The 17,924-nt window shown below is 54.1% G+C and overlaps 8 protein-coding genes across 8 annotated transcripts; 6 read left to right on the top strand and 2 right to left on the bottom strand.

The window, feature by feature from the left end:
- Positions 1 to 204: 204 nt before the first annotated feature.
- Positions 205 to 1,394, top strand: AB675_1724 (uncharacterized protein; the record flags this gene model as incomplete). The annotated part of the gene is made up of 6 exons (XM_018141635.1): positions 205 to 241; positions 294 to 499; positions 549 to 702; positions 756 to 1,067; positions 1,115 to 1,256; positions 1,310 to 1,394. 6 exons carry the CDS (start codon positions 205 to 207, stop codon positions 1,392 to 1,394), a joined length of 936 nt encoding a protein of 311 aa, XP_018003076.1.
- An 824-nt stretch (positions 1,395 to 2,218) lies between these two features.
- AB675_1723 (uncharacterized protein) lies at positions 2,219 to 4,088 on the top strand (the record flags this gene model as incomplete). The annotated part of the gene is made up of 3 exons (XM_018141634.1): positions 2,219 to 2,449; positions 2,503 to 2,876; positions 2,921 to 4,088. 3 exons carry the CDS (start codon positions 2,219 to 2,221, stop codon positions 4,086 to 4,088), a joined length of 1,773 nt encoding a protein of 590 aa, XP_018002798.1.
- Positions 4,089 to 4,138: 50 nt separating this feature from the next.
- AB675_1722 (3-oxoacyl-[acyl-carrier-protein] FabG) lies at positions 4,139 to 5,259 on the bottom strand (the record flags this gene model as incomplete). The annotated part of the gene is made up of 6 exons (XM_018141633.1): positions 4,139 to 4,175; positions 4,299 to 4,449; positions 4,494 to 4,605; positions 4,652 to 4,733; positions 4,777 to 5,187; positions 5,237 to 5,259. 6 exons carry the CDS (start codon positions 5,257 to 5,259, stop codon positions 4,139 to 4,141), a joined length of 816 nt encoding a protein of 271 aa, XP_018002710.1.
- Positions 5,260 to 5,609: 350 nt separating this feature from the next.
- On the top strand, positions 5,610 to 7,596 carry AB675_1721 (putative sterigmatocystin biosynthesis monooxygenase stcW; the record flags this gene model as incomplete). Its single annotated transcript, XM_018141632.1, has 4 exons — positions 5,610 to 5,887; positions 5,935 to 5,977; positions 6,025 to 6,269; positions 6,315 to 7,596. The coding sequence occupies 4 exons, from the start codon at positions 5,610 to 5,612 to the stop codon at positions 7,594 to 7,596; spliced, it is 1,848 nt and encodes a 615-aa protein (XP_018002741.1).
- Positions 7,597 to 7,764: 168 nt separating this feature from the next.
- On the bottom strand, positions 7,765 to 8,669 carry AB675_1720 (putative oxido; the record flags this gene model as incomplete). The annotated part of the gene is made up of 3 exons (XM_018141631.1): positions 7,765 to 7,976; positions 8,029 to 8,563; positions 8,625 to 8,669. 3 exons carry the CDS (start codon positions 8,667 to 8,669, stop codon positions 7,765 to 7,767), a joined length of 792 nt encoding a protein of 263 aa, XP_018002653.1.
- Positions 8,670 to 9,086: 417 nt separating this feature from the next.
- AB675_1719 (Para-nitrobenzyl esterase) lies at positions 9,087 to 12,639 on the top strand (the record flags this gene model as incomplete). The annotated part of the gene is made up of 6 exons (XM_018141629.1): positions 9,087 to 9,136; positions 9,193 to 9,635; positions 9,779 to 10,735; positions 11,059 to 11,337; positions 11,384 to 11,568; positions 11,614 to 12,639. The coding sequence occupies 6 exons, from the start codon at positions 9,087 to 9,089 to the stop codon at positions 12,637 to 12,639; spliced, it is 2,940 nt and encodes a 979-aa protein (XP_018002627.1).
- A 486-nt stretch (positions 12,640 to 13,125) lies between these two features.
- On the top strand, positions 13,126 to 14,969 carry AB675_1718 (putative transporter; the record flags this gene model as incomplete). The annotated part of the gene is made up of 7 exons (XM_018141628.1): positions 13,126 to 13,316; positions 13,476 to 13,786; positions 13,840 to 13,919; positions 13,965 to 14,025; positions 14,074 to 14,399; positions 14,441 to 14,775; positions 14,822 to 14,969. The coding sequence occupies 7 exons, from the start codon at positions 13,126 to 13,128 to the stop codon at positions 14,967 to 14,969; spliced, it is 1,452 nt and encodes a 483-aa protein (XP_018003096.1).
- Positions 14,970 to 16,055: 1,086 nt separating this feature from the next.
- Positions 16,056 to 17,540, top strand: AB675_1717 (uncharacterized protein; the record flags this gene model as incomplete). Its single annotated transcript, XM_018141627.1, has 3 exons — positions 16,056 to 16,146; positions 16,196 to 16,805; positions 16,850 to 17,540. The coding sequence occupies 3 exons, from the start codon at positions 16,056 to 16,058 to the stop codon at positions 17,538 to 17,540; spliced, it is 1,392 nt and encodes a 463-aa protein (XP_018002705.1).
- Between the last annotated feature and the right edge of the window lie 384 nt (positions 17,541 to 17,924).

Genomic DNA, 17,924 nt, shown 5'->3' with positions numbered 1-17,924 from the left:
GTAATGTTCCATCGGCTGCAAAAGATGGGCCGCGTCAACCATCGTAGCGCATCGAGAGTCAAGGGCTGGGCCGCTACATGATAAGAACAACGCTCGAAATCAGATCCACGGCGCGTCGTCGTCCACCGTGACGAAATCACAGCAGCTTGCGTGGAGACGCTAACCTGTTTTGTGTGAACACCAACACTGCATCTGCAGAAGATTATGGCTGAGAAACTCGTACCAAGCATTTCCCTTGCAGGTAACATGTATAGAAGTCGCACGCATAGAGCAACGATTGACACGAGAACCAGACTTCGACAACCGAAAGGAGGACATAACCAGGCAACTGATCGAGGCAGCAGAGACTGCGGGATTTTTCACGCTTATCGACCATGGTATCTCAACAGACGAGATAGAACGCGAGTTCGACGTATCGAGGAGGTTCTTCGCTCTTCCAGCAGACGTCAAGGGGAAGACTCCTCACGAACGGTCCACGAACAACGGCTGGGAGTACAAAGTTTGTGCCTCGCGATGCGACTTCTTGAAGCCGTTGCTGATTCCGGCAGGCCCAATTGCGACCAAGCACTGGCACATATGACGAGAAAGAGTCTCTATGGCTCTCTGCCACCTCACAGTGGCCCAGTGACGAAGATGTTCCCTACTTCAGAGAGACTACGCAAGCATTCATCGACAAGTGCAGAATGATCTCGGATCGCGTCCGTGAGTCGCACGCTCAATGACTCTACCGCGCGGCACCCTCTGACACAGCCTAGTCTCGTGCTTCGCCACCGCGCTCGGCTTTCCAGAAGATCACTTCAGGATCGCAAACGATCCAACCAAGCCCGATTGCCTGACGCAGCTCCGTCTCATACACTATCCCGCCTCTGAGGATGCAGTCGGAACATGGAGGGCCGGCAGCCATACTGACATTGGATGCCTAACGCTGTTGTTCCAGCGCGAAGGTGAGGACGGCCTCGAAATTTGCCCGGGCCGAGAATCGCACTCCAGCTTCGCTATGGGCGACGACTTCACTCCGCTTCCTGCCCACACCGGACCCATCGTTGTGAACATCGGGGACATGCTCAGTGAGTCTTTGCTCGACTGTCACTCAGATTGTCTGACACGTTCGCAGTGGCTTGGTCGGACGACCGACTTAAGTCGAATTTCCATCGCGTGAGGGCTAAGGAAGTCGGTAAAAGTCCTTCTCGATACTCGATTGCCTATTTCAACCAGTGTCGTCGGGACTTCGTCCTGCAAGGACCCCTGAAGAAGTAGTAAGTATCTCATCAACTTACTCATGTCCGAATCAGCTAACAATTTCCGCGAGTCCTCCGGTCACAGTCGGGGAGTACTTCAAAGAAGCGGTGGAGAAGAACTTTGCGCGACAACAGCAAGTAGTTGCGGTCTCTTGAGTCAGTAGACCTCAAAAGCGTTATAGAGCTGACTTCTTCTGGAGATACATGTAGCATAAGCTTCAACGACAGCCATTGTCATGCTATTTGTGATTCGTGCCGTTTGAGCATATATATTCATAGGAGTTCCTACAATGGATAGAGCATCCACCGAATGTGATACTTCCAGTATATCTGCGCTTGTCTTACCATCTCCTTCATGCGACAGATACACCTTCGAGGAGCCGACGAGTTACACTTAGTCACACATGCAGGTAAAGTGTCAAGCAGACGCGGACCACAAGCCCTTGTCGCTTCGGATTGAGGATGGAATTTCGAAGTGACGTATGCCTATCGATAAGGACACGGGCCGAGACACGAATCACGAGATGTGCCCTTGCCCAAGCTCTCCATCTTCTGCAAGCACTGCAATAAGCTCCGTTCATCATCTCCCGTCAACTCGATGGCGGAATATACGCGTCAGTTGCGATTGCGGCTTCCATGCCGCGCCCGAAGCCATCCGTGGATGACAGGAGACGCGTCTCCCAGGCTTGCAGCTCCTGCAAGAGCTCTAAGATCAAATGCGATGGCAAGTCTCCGTGTTCGACGTGCCTGAAGAGGGACATCGCGTCCGCCTGTCGCGTTGTCGCGTCGACGGACGGCGACGCAATGGCGAACAACAGAAGCCCGCACGACGCCGCAGCCCAGCAGATGTCGCCGCCGACGTGTCCGCGTCCTGTGACAGCGGAATTGCGCCTTCACCAATTAGCATTGTTCTTGACGGCGAACCACTGACCGGAGCGTCCACTCCTGTGAGACCACGTGCCAGGATCTCCTCAGCTGTTATGCATGTGCCAGCCGCAAGTTTGAGCGCGACGCAGGACGACATCGTCGACAGCGAGACAGCCTCATCCTCTTTCCTGCAGTATCTAAGGGAAACTCTTCGGACCTACGTTGGCTCGACATCCTTTACAGAGGCGAAGAACAACGAGCTGCACTTGTACGACGCCGTAGATGCTGTCGCATTTCCGCCAGATTATGACAGCACAGCTCTGCTGAGAGCCTACCACGAAGCGGTACGCAACTGGGGCGTCCTTTGGCTTGTTATCATGGTGCTAACATGAAACAGACGAGTGGCTTGCTTGACCTGTTCACTCCTGTCGAATTGGAGCAACTTGACGGACCGGGCCAACACAGAGAAGAAGATACCCTTGCTGCCATTAACGTTGCGCTGGCGATCGGTGCTCAACTGCACGAGCTTTCGAATGCGCAGTCGTTGTCGACGTTTCTTTTCCACAAGGGCCGCCAAACAGCATTTCAGTCGATGCTTACGAGACAGAGCCTATCCATGGTTCGGCTGTTCACGCTACTCGCCTTCTACATGATTGGAGCATGTCAGAGAGATACCGCCTCGATGTATTTGGGCATAGCAGCCAAGGCTGCGGCTGTACTCTCTTTGCACAGAACGTCTGGGCCATCGAAGGGAGAAGAAAGCTCCTTTAGGTACGACCCAAGTAGATGTGCGGAAGGGAGACTAATGTGGACAGGGCGCGAGTTTGGAACAGTCTGCGCAACGTGGATGTTCTGTCCAGCTTCATATTCGGTAAGCCTAAAAGCCTTCCGGCAGTGAGGCAGAATTCGAGCCAGACACACTTGCCATTCGCATACGAGCACGACAACGAGCCAGCTGAGTTCTCAGCTATCGTCAAGAGCTGCTCACTGCTCGAAGACATCGTGGACAAGCTCAGCTGTGGCAAGATCCTGCACGTTCCGACAGCCGAAAGCCTCCTCCAGCAACTTCGGAGTTGGAGCCGGTCTCTTCCCACCAGGCTGCGTAAGATCACGCTTTCCAGTCATGCCGACAGCAACCATCTTACCTCGCCAAGTTCAGATCAAAGAGACTGGCGACAGATCTCCGGAGCACTCCATGTGTCCTGTATCTACTACTTCTCAGTCATACTCATAACACGACCATTCTTGATTGCATACCTCCTTTCGCGCCTGAAAGGCCGTGCGCCGGACCAGCTTATCCCTGACCCTGACGAAGCGTCGGATGTCGCAATCAAGAACAGCACGGTCTCAAAGATGGCTCAAGTCTGTGTGAGCGCCGCGGTTCACACGGCGAACACTTGTGCCGCCGCACAGCAGCATGGATATTCTTTCGGGAACCTTTGCCTCCTCAAAGCGTGGAGCTTCGGCGCCGGCCTGGTACTAGGTTTCAGCAAGTTTGCCGGAGAGCCGCGCAAGGATATAGAGGAGGCCTTTGAGCAGATCAACCTCGTACTGGAATCGATCGCAATGCAGAGTCCTCAGGCCCGGCTGTACCGGGAGACCTTGGAAAGCCTGCGAGACTCTGTTGCAAAGTGGCATGGTCGTATCAGGAGCGAGATCAACCGCACTGTCAAGCACTACATGGACGACATACTTGCTATCGAGGTTGATCAGCGCCAGCTACCATGTAGTATGCAAGGATTACCGAACGCCGCGGCATACGAAGACACCGGAATCTTGGCGGAACAGACTTTGCCACTGGATCCTGCTGTCATGGGAAACCTGGAGCCTTGGCTGGAACCCTGGCCTGGAAGCACGCCTAGATCAAGTACAGAGGTATTGCGCCACCTCGGGTTCGGCGATATCTCTGGTGACTATGGCAGCTACGATGACACTCTGTTCAACTTCGAACCCTTTGAAAAGCTATTCTACAGCGTTGAGTAGGGAAGTCTTCTGAGTCTCCGACTCTTCCACACCACGTACGACCCGCTCGTTCAGCCGGCGCACTTGAAGACTGAGCCTCCATCCACACTGTCTCTTGGTTAGCAATGCCGCACATGAAGGGATGCTTGATGCTTAGCTCGGCATTGCAAACATGCCAGCAAGTCAACCGGGGTCGGGCAAATCGAAGCACTCGCGTCCGCGGCGACTTACTACAGCTCTTCGCCAGTGATGAAACTAGCTTTCTCGCTCGCCAGGAACACCACGGCCTCGGCAACCTCCTCCGCCAAACCCCATCGCTCCATCGGTATGGCTTTGATCATGTTTTCCGGATAAGTGCCTATCTTGATCTGATGATCGAGCACTGTGCGAATCAGCAAGTCTTCGGCACGGCACGAGTTAGCTTACAAGGCGTTCTGATGTATCCTGGGCAAACGGAGTTGACGCGAATACCGTCTCTGCCATAGGCGCAGGCATCCGTGCGAGAAATCCCCAATACGGCCGCTTTGGAGGCTGCGTACTGTTCGACGTTAGGCTTGCTTGCGCTGTTAACATCACCGACTCACAGCGCCGACGTTCTCATGCGACACTCTGCCGAAGATTGACGAGATGTTGACAATTGCACCACGTTGTCGATGTGTCCCAAATCTGCAGAAGTCAGCTCCGGCAGCCCAACTACGAGTCATTGCACCTGGATTGGAGGACCGGCTCCTGCTTGAGCATCTGCCTCAGCTCCGCTCGCTCGCAAAGCCAGACGCCTCTCTGGTTGACGTTCTGCACACGATCATACGACTCCACCTCGAGCTCGTGCGTTCTCACGCGTGGCTTGCTCGAGATGCCGGCGTTGTTGACGGCATAATGTATCGATCCGAATGCAGCGACAGCTTCTTGCACCATCCTGTCCACCTGCTCTTCCGATGATACGTCGCACATGATTCTACAAGTCTTGATGCTTGCGTCCAGGCCCTCAAGCTCGTTCGACACAACTTTCAGTCCATCTTCGTTCACATCAACAAGAACAATCCTTTTGCATCCATCGGCCACAAATGTGTGGGCGATTGCTCGCCCAATGCCGCTGGCCGCGCCTGTGATCAGAGCAACACTGCCTGTGTCAGGAATGTTTGCTCGATCGATGTATGCGTGCGACGTACCCCTGAAGATGTCGAGAAGCCATCCTGCTGCAGAATCGAATCAATGTCACTAGAGATCGTGGCGTTCATCAGAGGACGCCCTGGGAGGGCATTTCTGGCTGGGCAGTGAATGCCTAGCATTTTGCCGAGCCGAGCACCATGCCAAGCCTACGATCTTGGGGCGATTACGTGAGTGATTGGGGATCCACACACCCAAGGCAAAACCCACACGTAACAGTGCTCGCAGCCGGTCCGCAACTTCTGAGGTCCACTCTAGCCTCGGTAGCGACGCGATCATGCTACCCACGGCATGAGGCTGCATAGGAATGCCGTATTGTTCTATCGCATAACGAGTTTCGAGGTTGCAACATTCAAACCAGCCCGACGACAGACAATGGCGCCCGAATCATTGACTGGTGCCCGCCAGACGCAGCCTGAAGCTAACACATTCGAGAACGCGGCAAATCTCTACGGATGGCCCCAGGAGAATGAACGGGGCTACCGTATACAAGAACGGCCCTATGGATCAGAGCGACCCCTCAGAGTGATTCACATCGGAGCCGGGATTTCGGGGATATGTATGGCAAAGTTGTTACCAGAAACACTGAGCAACGTCTCCTTGGTCTGCTATGACAAGAATGACGATATTGGCGGCACCTGGCTCGAGAACAGGTAAGGATGCTGTTGACAATCAGGATGCAAGCTAATCTGGCGCAAAGGTATCCTGGATGTGCATGCGATATACCATCTGTGAATTACCAGGTCCGTGCCTTCCATGTAAGTCAGAGTTCTGCTGACGATGTGAGCAGTTCACCTGGGCTCGAAATCCGAAGTGGTCTCAATTCTATTCTCGGGCAGACGAGATTTGGCAGTACTTGAAGGACACTGTAGATGCGTATGACTTGACGAAGTATATGAGACTTGAGCATGAGGTGCGTGGAGCGCAATGGGACGAAAAGGAGTCGGTTTGGAAGGTGTCGGTTGTCAATTTGCGTACCAAGGAGGTCTTCACAGATACTGCCGAAATCCTGGTGAACAATTCCGGTGTTCTGAAGTGAGTCAGCTGTTGCATCAGAGAGAGTTGGCTGACTTGGATTAGCGATTGGCAATGGCCGAAGATCGAAGGATTGAAGACTTTTAAGGGCAAGATCTGCCACACAGCACGCTGGGACAATACGATCAATCTGAATAAGGCAAAGGTTGCTGTGATTGGGATGGGCAGCAGCGGGATTCAAGTCACTTCCGAGATCGCCGACAAGGTTGAGCATCTGTACACATGGGTGCGAAGTCCAACGTGGATAACGGCCGGCTTTGCGCAGAACTGGGCAGGCCCGAATGGCGCAAACTTCGAATACAGTAAAGAGCAACAGGACGCATTCCGGCAGAACCCTTCAGCATATCTCGAGTACTGCAAGAAGATCGAGAGTGAGCTCAACCAGAGGTTCAAGTTCATCTTGGCTGGAACTCCAGAGGCCGCCGCGGCGAAGAAGTTTGCCACGGACCAAATGTCTGCACGTCTGGGCGGAGATGCCGAATTAGTTGACAAGCTGATACCGAAAACGTTCAACGTTGGCTGCAGACGTCCCACGCCGGGCAACGGATTCCTCGAAGCACTCGTCAGGCCGAATGTCACGGCGTTCACACAAGGCCTCAAAAAGATCATCCCGCGCGGTGTCGTGAATGAAGACGGAACTGAGCACGAAGTGGACACTATTGTTTGCGCCACTGGGTTCAACACGACGTGGGTGCCTCGATTTCCCATTGTCGCCCACGGCAAGAACGTCCAAGATTTACTCGCTGGGCGGCCTCTGTCGTATCTGTCCATAGCAATGCCGGACATTCCCAACTACTGGATGGGCGTTGGTCCCTACGGACCGTTGGGCCACGGCTCTTTCATCCCTATCATCGAGCTGGTAACTCGCCATATCCTCAAAGTGGTAAAGAAGATGCAGCGAGAGAACGTCCGTTCACTGGAGCCACGAAGAGATGCGTGCGAAGCGTTCACCGAGCATGCAGATCTGTTCTTGAAACGCACTGCATGGTCTGGCCAGTGCAGGAGTTGGTTTAAGCAAGGCAGACTAGACGGCGCCTTATCGATCTTTCCGGGGAGCAGATTGGTTTACATGGACTTACTGGCTGAGCCACGGTACGAAGACTATAGGATCTCGTATGTTGGAGGCAACCAGTTTGGCTTCTTGGGGAATGGCTTCAGCACAAAAGAATTTGATGGCAGCGACCTGGCGTACTACCTGGGGACAGATGATGCACCCGGTGCACTGCTTCCAGAAAACACCAACAGCACTGCGAAGCAGGTCGATACGAAGGCCAACGGTGTGGCAGTCAGCACGACTGAATTGCAGTCCGACGTGCTAGCCCACTGATATCGCGATTGGCACACGAGTTGTCGACTCCAGCGTTGGAGTACATTCGCGCTCGTCAACGTCCGGCTTGCCGGAATCGGAAGCAGATGGCAAAATGTCATGTGGCCAATCAGAAGTATTGCTATTCTCAGTGGCTATTCACGTATCCATATCACCCGTAGCATTATCCTAATCACTTCCTCCATTCACTGGTATAACCTGCCCAGTCATGAAGCTCGACGAGGATGATAAAGCAAACAACACTGCGTCGGCAATATCTGTCGCGTAAGCCATTCTGCCGAGGGGAATCCTCGACGACAGGCTTGCCGCCAGCTTCTCGAGATCTTCCTTGTTGCCCGTCGCATTCGTGTTGCCCCGAGACAAGGGCGTATCCGTAACGCCTATGGCTACGTTAATGGTTGCTTCAGGACCGTCATGTCTCTGTGGACTTACCAGGCGCAACGGCATTTATCCGCAAACTTGGCCACTCCTTGGCCCATGACCGAGTCATGCCGAGCACGGCATGTTTTGAGGTGCAGTACGCCGATAGCCCTGCGATACCACGCAATGAAGCTCCGCTGGCAATATTGACGATACTTCCGGCCCCGACTGTCCTTGACGTGTCGGGCAGAAGTCCTTCGGCATTCTTGGCTGGTTGTTTGGTCATCTTCATGATGGCTTCGGTTCCCATGTTCCATGATCCAGTAACGTTGATAGCCATGATGCGGCCGAAAAGCTCGTCGGACGCCATCTTTCCCTCCGTTGGGCAGATTCCGGCACAATTGACGAACCCGTCCAAGTCACCAGAGATCGAGTCCATGAACTTCTTGCAGCTTTCTCGCTGTGTGATATCGCAATCATCATGATACTGGAGTCCACTCCTACCTTGAAGGACCTCGGGTACCTTTGCAATATCAGCGACATGGACTCGTGCGCCAGCGTCCAGGAGAGCTCGAGTGATTGCAAGGCCGATTCCTGAACCGCCGCCCTGAGCACGTATCAGTATCTGGTCGCTGGAAGGGCTGCCGCGCAGAATCCGCGGAACTCACAGTTATGGCTATCGTCTTTCCGGAGAATGAGACGGAAGTCGTCATGTCGGCAGTGAATCTCTAAGCTGATGTTGACGGACGGGCACTTGAGATCCAGACTCAGAGTGAATGGACCGTGGATCGTTGGAGAGGGCCATCACCCGACGTGGTTTGCCTGCCATGCCCGCCATTTGATCCATTGCGCGATTCTAGCGTCAAACGTACACGGTTGTGCCGATGGGGTGGTTACGCGATTGTCGGAGGCAAGTCACGCGTGGCGCTTGATGGTGACTAAGAGCTTCCAGGTGAACCCCGGGCAGCTGTGCCGCAACGTGGGGCAAAAGGCGCCTTCCCCAACTAATATGGAGAAAACGGGGAATGCCAAGAAGCCAATCTGCCAGGGTCAAACACGTTCACGTAATCGTCGTGCCCAACGTTGACTGTACTCCTTCCTCCTACACCCAGCGCTACGCGAGGATCGAAATGACCGGCGCAGATGCGTCTAATGCTGTATCAACCGCCATAGCGAAACGGTACGCACCAATCGTATGCCCTCGTCACGATGAGTCACGGAACTGACTTACAACAGACGAGCGCGCAACCGGGCTGCACAGAAGACGTTCCGGGAGCGACAAGCTAGGTATGTGAAAGAATTGGAGCAAGCCGTCGGCAATACGACCGTCCACAGCGATGTAGCACTAGATTTGGCGAATGCAGAAACTTCACGGCTCCGGGAGGCATTGCAATCCAGCAAAGCCCGTGTATCACAGCTCTGCGATGCCCTGTCAGCGGTGGTTAGTGATCTCGAAGCGGCTCTTGCCACGGCTGGTCCCAATGCGAGCGTCGGAATCGATCAGTCCATTGCTCGACTCAGGGAAGAAGAGGATGGCGGAAGGACGCCCGGATTCCCGCCGCCAGGGTCTTCGACTGCAATAGAGCCCAATTACGATAGCGGAGCCCAGGCAGCTTCTCATGCTGTAGCGACTCAACCACGGGAATGCGAGACGGCGACGCTACCCTCTGGCGCGCTCAGTAAGTCGCTCTTCCAATTTCCGATAAGCCGTTCGCCGCTGCCCGATGGGGTCGACACCTTGACGATGGCAAGCAAGGACCTGGCAACAACAGGAAGCCACTATTCGAGCATGGGCCAGGTCTCGATACCAACTGCAGCTCAGATTGCTTTCCCAGCGCAGAATGGGCGTCAAGCACAGCAGTGCTCGGAGCTGCAAGCTTTCCGCTAGATTTGTCGCAGCACCAGACCTTGTTTCCAGCCGACTCACCAAATGGCAGTCTCGATCTAGTCACGACCGGACTGTCTTTCCCACCAGGAGTCATCAACTACCCGTCCGTATTCTCTGCCCATCTATCGATCATCGACTTGTTCGCGAAGAAGAATCCGGCATACGAGAATCGGGTCACAAATCCCGCCGCGTTTGCGAAGCTAGTTTCCACGATGGTGAACATGTTCGTCCACACGTGCTGGCCAGAAATGTCGCTCTGGTGGACATACATTCAGTCTGCAGCAGTCGTCGAGAAGCTCATCCGATGGTCTTTGGACGCATCGTTAGAGAACTACAAAACGCTTCCGGTAACGCACAGGCCAACAGCATTGCAAACTTGCACGGCGCACCCGCCAATTATTGACTGGGCCTTCTTTCCTACGATCCGAGACCGGCTGATCGAGTTGTACTCACACTCATGGGTTCTTGACGACATCGTCTGCAGACTCGTCCATTCCTATGTGGTTGAGGCAGAGCTTACGCATGTTGTGACGGGTCTAGAAGGCATGCCCTCTCAAATAGGATACTTTCGAGTATGGGACATTGTACGCACCATTTCGGCCGAATCCAAGGCGCAATCAGACTTCTGGACCGATTTCGACAACGATACCTTTGGAGAGACTGCAGATCCATTTGAACTGGACTTGACCGAAACAAGTCATTCATGGACCAAGGTACCGCTCGAAAAGATCTACAGGTCTCGAGAGGCTGCGTGGAAATTGTTCAAGCTGCTTCGTATGGAAGACCGTCGTGCAATCAAGCTGGATCCGGCTTTCGCGACTGCGCACCCAGAGCTATGTGATGAACCTAGCATCATTGCTTCCGGACTCGATTGCACTCTGCAGGGCGACAGTATGTCTGTGCCGAGACCGAAGCCTCTGACGCGGGAAGCAATCATTAACTATAAGATGATGCTTTGGAAGGCCACGATGTAAGAGGGTGGGACCGAACACGTAATCGCTTCGACCGGACTTACAGTACTCTGCACCACATGGCTCTTATCAAAAGATGCTTCTTCCGAACCCGATGCGACATGCACGGTGTGTCGGCTCCCATCAACCAAAAACATGCGGGGATGCGAGGCAACAATCCAGGCCGGGCGCACGACGGTTCTCGGACGACAGCATGCAAGTACAAACGCCTTTAGAGGCATACCCTATGCACACGTCACCAAGAGGTTCTGTCAGCCGAGTCAGTCAGCCTGGAGTCACTGGCGCCAGAGCTACTTGCTACTGAATGGGGACCGCGATGCCCACAGGCCAGCAACGCTGGTCGTGCGCGCCGATCATACCTCTATGCCGGCACCGACGCCTCGGACCAGATCGAACAATCAGAGTTCAAATGCTTGAACCTTAACGTTTATGCGCCGTCAGACCGGAACGGGCCATTGCTCCCTGTTGTTGTATGGATTCATGGCGGCGGGTTTGTCTTTGGCGATGCGGGCCCGGAGTATGGTAAGTATGCGACGCCTTTCAAAAGGCTATGTCTGACAGCAAGCAGACGGATCTGCCATGGTCGAGAAGGCCACAAGCATTGGTCAGCCGTTCATCTGCGTCACGGTCAACTACCGACTAGGCTTCTTTGGGTTCCTTAGCTGCGAAGAGTTACGGAAAGAAGCACGGGCGCCTGATGGGCTCTATCGACCAAATCCAGGTCTGTACGACCAAAGACTGGCATTGGAATGGGTGACTATTTTCCACAACCAATGTATCGTGTGCTGATGAAACCAGGTCGGTGAGCACATCCACCATTTTGGGGGTGACTCGGGCCAAATTACGATTGCCGGTCAGTCTGCGGGTGGATGGTCCGCGCTGGCGCATGTTTCAGCAGATGTCAACTTGTGCCAGCAAGCGCTGGCGATGTCTCCCATGATCATATCCTTCAAGACCGAGGCCGAATGTCAGGCCGAGTTCGACTGGCTAGTTTTCAACGTTGGGATCAGGGCAGATGCGTCCGCGAAGCAGAAGCTCGCTGCTGTTAGAGGCCTGTCCGATGATCAAATGACCGCTCTGCTCGATGGTGCAGTTCTCATACGCCCTACTTGGGACGCCGACTGGTTCACGGCGCTACAGCCATGGCAACGACTTGATGAACTGCATGCTTTCCCCAGCCACATACGTGCAGTCATGATCGGCAGCACTAAGGATGAGACAGCGGCAGCCAGAGCGGCTTGGTCATCTCTCGCGCCAGGAGATCTGGGCGAGACGATACACACATTGTGTGGCGACGCGGGGCTTGCTAACGAACTTGCTTCTGCCTACTCGCTGGATTCCCGGGATAGCCAGACGGCGGCAGACGGCCTTGTTCAGTTGACGACCGAAGCCTTCTTCGCCCTCTCATCGGCGAGACTAGGCGATCTTCTGCCATGGCTCTACGCATATGAATTCGCACAGATCGACACTTTCACGGCCAGCGCGTGTCCGAATATGGCATATCACTGTCTTGACCTACCGTTCCTGTTTCGACTGCCGGCTGTGGCTGGTGACCAGGCTGACCAGGGCCTCAGAGCAACGTCCGATGCGCTGACAGAGGCTGTGTCCACTTTTGTGCGCGGTATCGCACCTTGGGAGCTCTACCACGAGAGTAAGCGCAGGGCAGTCTTCGATGGCAAGGGCGTCACACTGCGACAGGACACTGGGCGCGAGCATTGGCGCCAGTTCTTCGACACAACTGTTCGTGCGCGCCTGCTGGTTGATCTCGGTCGGAGATTGATGACATACAGACTGGATCGACGCACGCAAGCTCGAATACAGTAATTAGTCACTAAAAGCAAGTTCCAATGACAGGATGCACGAATGCAGTACCTCAGACTGGCGAGATCTGTGCCCCGTTTGCTCCGGACCTCAGATGTGTGGGGAGATATGCCAAGATTGCACTGGAGAAGTGGCCCGCGCTATTACGTGTGCGATCGTACTCCATGGACGCCAAGAAACGCCAAAGGTGCCACATAGTTGGCGCGCTCCAGCAGTTTGGAGCCGAGTACCCGGCAGCAGCCCGTCCCTGCAGCGTGTCGACGACTGCTGCCTCCTACAAGCTGGTCTCCCCACAGACCAGCAACACCAAGGACGAGAATGTCTACCCCAGGATGGGTGTTACGTGTGTGCCTTTCCCCGGATTTGTGCATCAACTTCGTCTGGTTGGCATGATGGTTCTCGTGCTTATAAGCTCTGAAAGCTGCTCAGTCAAGGGTTAGATCATCATTGCGCATGTCTGGACTTGTTCACACCCACCCGCATACCAGCATGGCTTCTCATGACCAGCCCACAGCATACCAGCACGACTCCAAGCACGCCGAAGAGCAGACAAGCCACGTTGATGAAGATGCGCTCCTCACCGGCAACGATCCTCGCATCAAAGCGATCAAGAGGAAGACCGACATCAGAATCTGCGGTCTTCTTGGAGTGCTGTATATGATGGCTGCAATCGATAGAGTGTAAGTGTTCTTTCCAACATTGGATGGGGAGCGAAGTAAAGACTGAAGGTTTCGGAGTTGTCTCTGATGCCTGTGTCTCGCACTCCGGTTCCGTCTTCCTCTCCAACCTAGTCCGGCACTTCTTGTTCACGTCTCGATCCAAGCTGACATAGGACGAAGCAACCTTGGTAATGCAGTCGTTGCTGGAATGGGTGTTGATCTGGACTTGAAAGGGAATGCATACTCGATCCTCATTCTTGTGTTCTTCCCTTTCTACATCGTCTTTCAGGCACCGATGATCGCTATTGCCCGAAAGATTGGACCCCGTCGCTTCATCACATTCATCGTGGTGGCATGGGGTATCATCACCGTTGGACACGGCCTCGTCAGCACCTGGCGTCAGATGATCGCCCTTCGTTGCGTCCTGGGCATTCTGGAAGCTGGATACTTCTCAACCTCGGCATATCTTGTCAGTACCTGGTATATTCGAAGTAAGTGCAGACGTATCGATATGACATAATGATAGGGACTGACTAGTGACCAGGAGAAGTCGCGAAGCGGAACTCTTCGTTCTACCTGATCGGCAGTATGCTTGGAGGGTTTGGTGGCATCCTGGCGTATGGTGTAAGTGGTTCGGCCAAGCGCAAGGACAGGACTGACACAAGGTAGCTTCAGCAGATGGACGGCGTTGGCGGTCGAGAAGGGTGGCGCTGGATCTTCATCATGGAAGGTAAGGATTGACCAGCCTTCCGTTGTGAATTATGCTGATGCCGGCCAGGTGTAATTACTGTCATCCTCGGATTGCCAGCATACGTGATCCTTGTCGACTTTCCTGAAGAGGCGCCGAAATCCTGGAAGTTCATCAACGAGGAGCAGGCCCAGCTGGTTGTCGCTCGTATCAACGCCGACCGCCGTGACGTGGACACTCCGCCTTTCAACTGGAAAGAATACATCAGCTATGGCAAAGACTGGAAGATCTGGTTCTTCGCAATGAACTTCGGCTTCACCTCTGTCGTCAACTATGCGGTTGCTTACTTCCTGCCAATCGTGCTGCGGAACGAACTCGGCTTCTCCGTTGCGGCGGCACAATGCCTCAATGCTCCCGTAAGTAGTTCCCTTTTCGGTCATTCCGCGCTAATTGGTAGTGCTATGTTTTCGCCATCATCCTGGGTGTCTCCGAAAGCTACTTCTCGGACAAGTACAACATCAGAGCTCCGTTCTTCCTGTTCAACTGCGCCCTGGAAGTCATCGGCGTCTGTGTGCTCGGCTTCGCGAAGGGCAGCTATGTCAGGTACTTCGGCGCATTCTTCATCGTTGGGCCTGGGTTCGCGAACATCCCATTCAGTCTTACCTACCAGGCCAACAACATTCTCGGCCAGTGGAAACGAGCTTTCTGCTCAGCGACTATCGTTGGCGCTGGCGGTATTGGTGGGATTATAGGTTCTCTGGTCTTCAGAAGCCAGGATGCTCCGGCGTATCGGTATGTGGGCTGCGCTCCGTTTGAGCTCAATGCTAATCAAAATTAGTCCAGGTCTGTACGCCTGCTTGACCGCTGTGGGCATCACGGTCATTTCGATGTGCACCACATCTGTGTACTTCTATTCTGCGAACAGGAAACAAGCCCAAGGGAAGAGGATAATCGAGGGCGATCCACAGTTTCGCTATACTTATTGAGGTGGCAGAACAGGTGCGGACAGGCGAGCAGGTACTCATGGATACAGTCGCGGATCTCGCTGCATGAAGATAGTGACGACAGTGACGAGAGGAACGCTGTCGTAGCCCGCGTGGTCATGGATCCCCCTTCTTCAAGGGGCGAAGTGTGCGCGCACGCATGCTTGAAAACAATGCGATCCTGAGCCAGAGCAGACCTCTTCCAACATCCTGTAATGTCGCGCGCTCAGTTGCTGCCAGTCGGATTAGTGATAAACTCCGCGGCTTGGTGCAAAATCCTCGTGAGGGTTCGGGCATGTGCTTCGCTGGCGGCCTCTTGATTCTGCTGACATCACGACGTCCGCGACGGTTGTGGAATTGCAGCGAAGGTCTGCGGGCCCGGGCTGAGCGAAGGATGTGAGCGTGTGGCCTTCCGATGGGTATGCTCTGTGGGACACCATGATGAGCAGAAGCCGGTTCAGTGGTCTCAAGTGTGGTTGCTCGTATCGATAAGGTCCGGATAACATCGCTTGGCGGCAGATCCTGCTGCGATGTGAGCTATTAAGGCTTAACTCCGGGCCGCAACCAAGGGGCAGTCGTTTCAGCAATCCGGACGTCGGGAGAACTTCAACTCGACGGTTGTCCAAAGTCTACCTTCCTTCCCCTATCTGTCATCGATGAGCCGGAATCTGTCACTCGCTTAGTCTATTCTGCCAATATCACAGAAAGTATCCTGACGCTCGCATTGGCTGCTTATCAAGGCCCACATAGTGTCCCGCTGTCATGACAAGACTCTGTTCTCCCTTGCCGCCTACGGACGGCAAAACAGCATGGGCGCTAGAGAGCATCACGCTTTCCGATATTCGTCGGCCGCGAGGTTGGGAATGAGGGCAAACATTGTCACCTTTGGGAGCAGATTACCAGGCCATCCAGCGTGGCAAAATAATGGTCCCTAGCGCCATTTATATGCCTTGTGTATTCGCTGATCGAGGCAACCCTGTTGCTGACATTCCTAAGCGCGTTGCGTCCTCTACCAGACGTATGAGAGTGCAGGTATATCTCGCAATACACGCCCACTGATAGAATTCTCTTAGCAAGGCTCAAGTGATCATGGAGATGATTCGGCCTCGATGGCTGCGCGACGCCGAGGATGCGGAAGGACTGCTAACCACGGAAAAGACGGCACGGCACAGCATCTTGAGTACGTTGAGTCGCTGAAAGTGGCTCCTCCAAGTGCTGACAATGAGCAGATGCCTCCAGAAGCCTGTTCAACTTCGAGTACAGCAACATCAAGTCGCCATTTGCCCAGCCGGCCTCACTACACGAAACTTCCTACCTTGACGGGCTTCGTGGAGTTGCCTGTCTCTTCGTCGTCTTTCACCATGTCACGACTGGCTTCTATCCTTGGCTTGAGATGGGCTACGGCGCGCCAGATGGATCTCTCAACCCAGGAGGAGAACCTCTCCCAAACCATGCCTTCCTCTCGCTACCATTCCTTCGAATTACGCACGCAGGAGGCGCTATGGTCGGCATATTCTTCACGATATCCGGATATGTTCTTTCGATCAAGTCCGTGAAACTAGCAAGGGCCGACAACATCACAAGCCTATACGAGTCTCTCAGTGGTAGTACTTTCCGCCGAGGACCCAGACTCTACTTTCCGATGATCACAGCCAGCCTCATCGCCATGATTGCAGCCCAGCTTGGCCTGTGCCGGCCATACTTCTACCTCTGGCATTACTCCGTTGCAGATGGTATTTTCTCACAACTCCAAACCTGGTTTTTGATCAATCTACGCTCCATTTCGTACTACTCGGGCGGCAACGGTTGGGAACCCGTGCTCTGGACAATTCCGGTCGAGTTCAGAGGAAGCATTCTTGTCTTCGTGACCCAGCTGGGTCTAGCCGGCCGGTCTCCAAGGCTGCGGTTGGCTTTCCTCGTGGCATGATGATCTTCTGGATGTGGTACCAGAACGTGGCGGAGTGGCTGTTTACTGCCGGCATGCTGTGCGCCGAGGTCCATTTCTGGCATACCTCAAATTCGATCAAGCTTGCGGCAGACAGTCCTCGCAGACACGTCGTCCGGGAAGTCGGCCTTTCTGCGATTTTTGTCGTCAATCTATACCTTCTCGGAACGCCAGATCCAGGACATGGGCAAACCGAGTCCTACGGATATCAGTCCCTTACCACAACCTTCACGCTGCCACAATATCGCGGATGGGCGCCAATGTCTTCCGATAGCTTCTGGCCTTGTATGTCGGCCATTAGCATGGTTTTGTTGCTGGACTTCGCAGGCCCAGCTTCCTATCTCCAAAGGCTGTTCTGCACCGGGATATCTCAGTGGCTGGGCAAGGTCAGCTTTTCCATGTATCTGTGGCACCATTTCGTGATGCAGGTGGTTTACTCGCCAGTGCTGAAGGCTGTGACGGACGTGTATGGTATCTCTGATCCCTGGCTGCCGAGTTATCAATCTGGTGCCGCAGTGATTGGAGTTGGCTTGCTCTGGTTGCCGGTCCTGGCCTGTGTGAGCGAGGCGTCGACGCGTACACTGGATGTGTGGGGCATCAAACTTGCGAAGTTGATCATGCGTTGGTGAGAATGAGTCAAGCATGCTGTACAGCATACACCGACACAGCCTTACTCTGCGTCAGGAACCAAAACAAATGCAACTATGAGACGGCTTGTGTCCAACGAGTATAGTGATCATCCACAAACCCTTCAATGAGTCATGTGTCGCTTCATCTTAAGTGGAAAACGGGGCTTCCAAGCCGAGGCCTCGCCCGGAGCGTTCATCTGCCTGGAGTTTTGTGCAAATGCTTCTTCGCCTTCTCCTCTGTCGGAACGTTCTGCGCCAGACGGAAGCCAGCATGGAACATGCTGTGATGTACGTATCTGCTTCGCTATGAGTGATTGCTGCCCGCGATGTCAATGTTAGATACCTACAATGAAGGCTCAATAAGTTGACCGGTGGTTTCCACAT

This window comes from Cyphellophora attinorum (genome assembly GCF_001299255.1).
Source record: "Cyphellophora attinorum strain CBS 131958 chromosome Unknown Contig6, whole genome shotgun sequence".
NCBI lineage: Eukaryota > Fungi > Ascomycota > Eurotiomycetes > Chaetothyriales > Cyphellophoraceae > Cyphellophora > Cyphellophora attinorum.
Note: the sequence above shows the minus strand (reverse complement) of the source record. Positions and strands in the feature narration are given on the sequence as shown.